Here is a 4425-nt window from a genome sequence, read left to right on the forward strand (position 1 = left end):
CCTTCCTCACCTTCCTCCCCTCCCTGCTGCTCAGCACTTCCAGGGCTGGCAAAAAAATCCACCTGTAAACTTTTGGGATGTTTCCTTCGGATTCCATGCTGGGACAGGGAAAACAGCAGAGGAGGAACGAGCCCAGCCTGGTCCCGCTGCAGGTTTTGGGGTCAGAGCCATCCCTTCCCAGGCAGGATTTTATGGGCTGCTCCCGGCAGAGGAACGAGCCATAACCAGGGCACAGCCCGGCCCCAAACAATTCCAGTCAGGATCGGGAGCCTCGTGCTTCCCAGATTTGTGGGATGGTTTGTGGGATGGTTTGTGGGAAGCCTGAACCCCCCATTCCCACAGGGATTCCCCCTGGCCGAGCTTCTGGCAGCACTCACGGATTTCCCGGCTCTGCTTCTCCAGAGCCCATGAAGAGAGGTCCATCCAACCCCTCCTGGCCCCATCCACCATTCCCGAGGCAAATCCATAGCCAGGCACTCCTTGCCTGGCCCTGAGGGGAATCCAAGCTCTTGGAATGGCTGGCACCAATTCCCTGGCACCATCCGAGGGGTGTTTCCTTCCAGGCAAGGAGAAGGATTGGGGTCAATCCTTCATCCTTCTGCTCAGCTGGAGCTCTGACTTTCACGGACAGCCCCGTTCCCAAAATTTCCAAAGGGAAGGCACGAGTCAGTGGAAGGACAACAAAACTCTGGGATGGAGTCCATGGAGTTTTATGAAGTAAATAAAGGGGGAAAACCCCAATCAAATAAGAACAACCAAAAAAAAAGCCAACAACCCACAAACTTTGCCCCCTCCTCCTGAGGAACACCAGGATTCCTGGGAGAATTCCAGGAAGTTTCCCTCTGGGAGGCAGAAGGGAAGGTGAAGCCGGAGGCTGGAGCTGTTGGCTGCTCGAGCTTGGGGCTGATTGCAGGGCCGGGCTCCGGGAGGATTTAGGATTTCAGGGAAGGGCAGGAACTGAGCCCATCCCGGCTCCCGTCCCCTCCTCCCCATGGCATGGCTGCTGTACCCTCGTCACCCTCACGTCCCCGGCGCCCTGTGCATGCCACTCTCCGAGCTCCTCATTCCGAGATCCCATCACATCTCTGCCCCAATCCCGGGATAATGGTGGTCCCGAGCAGGGAAGCTCCTTTCCAAGCAGGGACCATTATCCATGGATATTCCGTGCCAGTGCCGGTGCCTCATTATACCAAATGTTCCGTGCTGCCCGTGGCGGAGGCGGCTGGAAACTCTGGATGCTGGGAAGGGGAAGCCGAGTGGATTTAGGCTCCGGATTCCAGGCCAGGGCCAGGATAACGGCACAGGTGACACGGTGCAGGCAGTGCCACTCGCCAGGAGGGGACATCTCAGCAGGCAGCCAGAGGGGAGGACACAGAACCGTCCCCGGAGCCTCGTGAGGGAGGAAAGCTCTGGAAAGGCTCTGGGAAGGTGCAGGTTTATCCATAGGGCCATTCCAAGGAATCGCAGCAGGACACTGGGGTGAACCCAGCCACCCTTGTCCTGCTGCATGCGGGTCCCCAGAGCCACCACTGTCCCCTGGCCATCACCCCCAGTCCTTCTAGGATGACCCTTTCCATGCTGGGATGGCTTCCTGGGGGAACCCAAGGGGGCCAATCCCACCTGGAAGGGTTCTCCCGGCTCCATTTGGTATAACGAGGCGACAATTCCCGTTTTTTTTGGTTTTTTCGGATGTAGCACTGCCCCTGTGAATGCAGAACCTCCTCATTTCTCTCTCTGATCAGGCTCTTTCTGCTTCTCTCTGTTTTATTCCCATTCCTTCTCCTCCTTTTCACCTGGTCTATCCACATGGACCGTGAAGGTCTCTTGAAAGGTAGGACCTCGTGCTGCCAGAAGTCCGGCACATTCCGCTTTTTTTGGGAATTTTACCTTCCTTCCTTCTGAATTCCTTCCTTCCTTCCGAATTCCTTCCTTCCGAATTCCTTCCTTCCTTCCTCCCTCCCTCCCTCCTTCCTTTAATTTCTTCACAGCCAAAACTCCCCCGTCCCCGTTCCCACGTCCCTGCCTAACACATCAAACAAGATCCCTCTAATTCCCACTGCTGTCGGGGCTTCCGGAGAGCCAGATCCTGCTCGGAATTGCTCCGTGAGCTGGGGGTCCCCCCCAAATCCAGCCAGGCCCCCCCAGCTCCAGCTGCTGATCCCTCCTGGTGGAGCAGGATTGAGCTTGGGAATGCATGTGGGTGTTTTTCAAGGAAAACATGGATTTTCAAGGAAAAATTGTGTTTTTTCGAGGAAAACTCTGGTTTGTCAAGGAAAACTGCATTTTTTCAAGGAAAAACTGTGGTTTTCCAAGAAAAAGTGCATCCCAGGGGATGGGGACAAGGGACACGGGCCAAAACCGCTGGATCCTGACTGGTCTGGCCACTGTTAGTCCTGAAAATCCTTCCTCCGGCTCCAGCCTCCCCCTCTTCCCGATGATTTATGGGACTCGGGACAGCATTTCCCACATGGCTCCCTAATGCCAGGCTCAGCCAAGCTCCCAGAAATCCATTTTAACATGGTTAGATCCCATCAGGAGCTGATGGAAAACCACTGCTCCCTGCTAATGCGCTAACGGGATAAACAGCCCTGGAGAGAGGTAAAACCAGCGGGAATTCTCCAGGAACGCATTCCTGGCGGGAATTTGGTGCTGCAAACTCTCCCATTAGGGATGATCCAGGTCCGGCTCAAGCTGCCCCCCAAAGTTTGGGAGGGGATGTTGGGTATTAAGGATCTGCGTTTTGCCACTCTCCCGTCAGCGTTTTTGGGGCTTTCTAACCAGTCCTGCTTCCACACGGAATTATTCCTCCTTTTCCCACAAAAAAAAAAGCTGCTTCCAGAGCTAACGAATTAATTTTTTTGTTGTGATGCCAAGTTAACAGAAGGTCTCAAATATTGGGGTTGTGTTATCATTGAATTCCCAAAGTGCCGATCTGAGGAAACCCCTCGGAAACCGCGGGATCCCAAATTCCTCTCCCACTTCAGGGAGCTGATTCATTCCATGGAATGAGGGAGAATTAATCCCATGGAATGAGGGAAAATTAATGCCTTGCCCAGCTCCAGAGCCCAAGCAAAGTGCAAAAAAATCCCAATATTTTCACCAATTTTTAGGAAAATAAAGGGACAGAATGGAGCGAACCTGGCAAATCCCGGGCTAAAAAAAACAACTGGAAAAAGACAGGAGTGGAGGCGGGAGGAGAAATAGTTCAGGGATATCTTCAGGAATATGACAGAATTTGCATGAACTAAGGAATAGCGCATATAAAAATTAATTTTTTATATCAATTTGGAGCAACCCACTGTCATCCTTCCCAAAATGTTCCCTTCTGGGTTGAACTCTTTATTTTTATAGTGACCTGGCTTTTAGTGAAAAGGAGAAAAACCCAAAGTGAGCAAAGAAAAATGCCCAGAAATAAACTGGGAAAGGTGAATTCCCAGGAGTTTCGGAAGTTGCACAGAACTTGGCATCCTAAACATACCCCCCTCGCAGTGCTCCCCATTGCATGTGGTTTTTTCAAGGAAAAACTGGGGTTTTTCAAGGAAAAACTGCATTTTTTTCAAGGAAAAACCGTGCTTTCCAAGAAAAACCTATGGTTTTTCAAGGAAAACCGTGGTTTTTCAAGGAAAACCTGTATTTTCTCAAGGAAATCTGGGAACAAACCATTAAACCAGGTTACCCAAGGGGGGCTAAAACACTGAGAGAGAGAGAGAGAAAGAATCCGAGCGATGCCAAGGGAAGAATATCCCTGATGCTCATCCCGTCCCATTAATCCAAGTTTTGGGTGGAGTATTGAGGTTAAGAAATCGAGGTCAAGAAATTGAGGTTAGAAAATTGAGGTTTAGAAACTGAGATTAATAAACTGAGATTTAGAAATCGAGGTTAATAAATTGAGATTTAGAAACTGAGACAAAGAAATCGAGGTAAAGGAATCGAGATGAGGAAACTGAGGTTAAGCAATTTGAGATGAGGAAATCGAGGTGAAGAAATTTGATTTCCAAGCTGAAAAATCGCCAAATTGGGTGTTCAGAGATCCCAACCACCTTCACCTCCCACACCCCCCCAACCCTCCACCCACACCCGGACACACCCCCGGTTTTTGGGGCTCTGCCGAGCCGTATTCCCGAGTGTGGATTGATTTAGGATCTCCATGCCTTGGGGGAAGGTTTTCGGCCCCGTTTCTCAACCCTTGCCGTGTCTGTCTGTCTTCTGCTGCCAGCGATGAAGACAACAAACCTCTTCCCAACAGCCAGACCTCGCTGGACGGGACGATAAAGCAGCAGGAGAGCGACGACAGCTTGGTGGACTACGGAGAAGGGGGCGAGGGGCAGTTCAACGAGGACGGCTCCTTCATCGGCCAGTACACGGTCAAGAAGGACAAGGAGGAGACCGAGGGCAACGAGAGCCCCGAAGCCACGTCCCCCGTCA

The 4425-nt window shown here is 51.7% G+C and overlaps 1 protein-coding gene across 1 annotated transcript in view; it reads left to right on the plus strand.

Moving 5' to 3' along the window:
- NFASC (neurofascin) overlaps positions 1–4425 on the plus strand; it is a 71240-nt gene that overhangs the window by 62952 nt on the left and 3863 nt on the right. The window contains exons 32-33 of the mRNA XM_017727161.1: positions 1820–1831; positions 4217–4421. Coding sequence (XP_017582650.1) covers positions 1820–1831; positions 4217–4421 — 217 coding nt within the window. The remainder of the gene's footprint in view (positions 1–1819; positions 1832–4216; positions 4422–4425) is intronic.

The sequence above is a fragment of the Corvus brachyrhynchos genome, unplaced genomic scaffold (assembly GCF_000691975.1).
Source record: "Corvus brachyrhynchos isolate BGI_N302 unplaced genomic scaffold, ASM69197v1 scaffold72, whole genome shotgun sequence".
In the NCBI taxonomy this organism is placed as follows: domain Eukaryota; kingdom Metazoa; phylum Chordata; class Aves; order Passeriformes; family Corvidae; genus Corvus; species Corvus brachyrhynchos.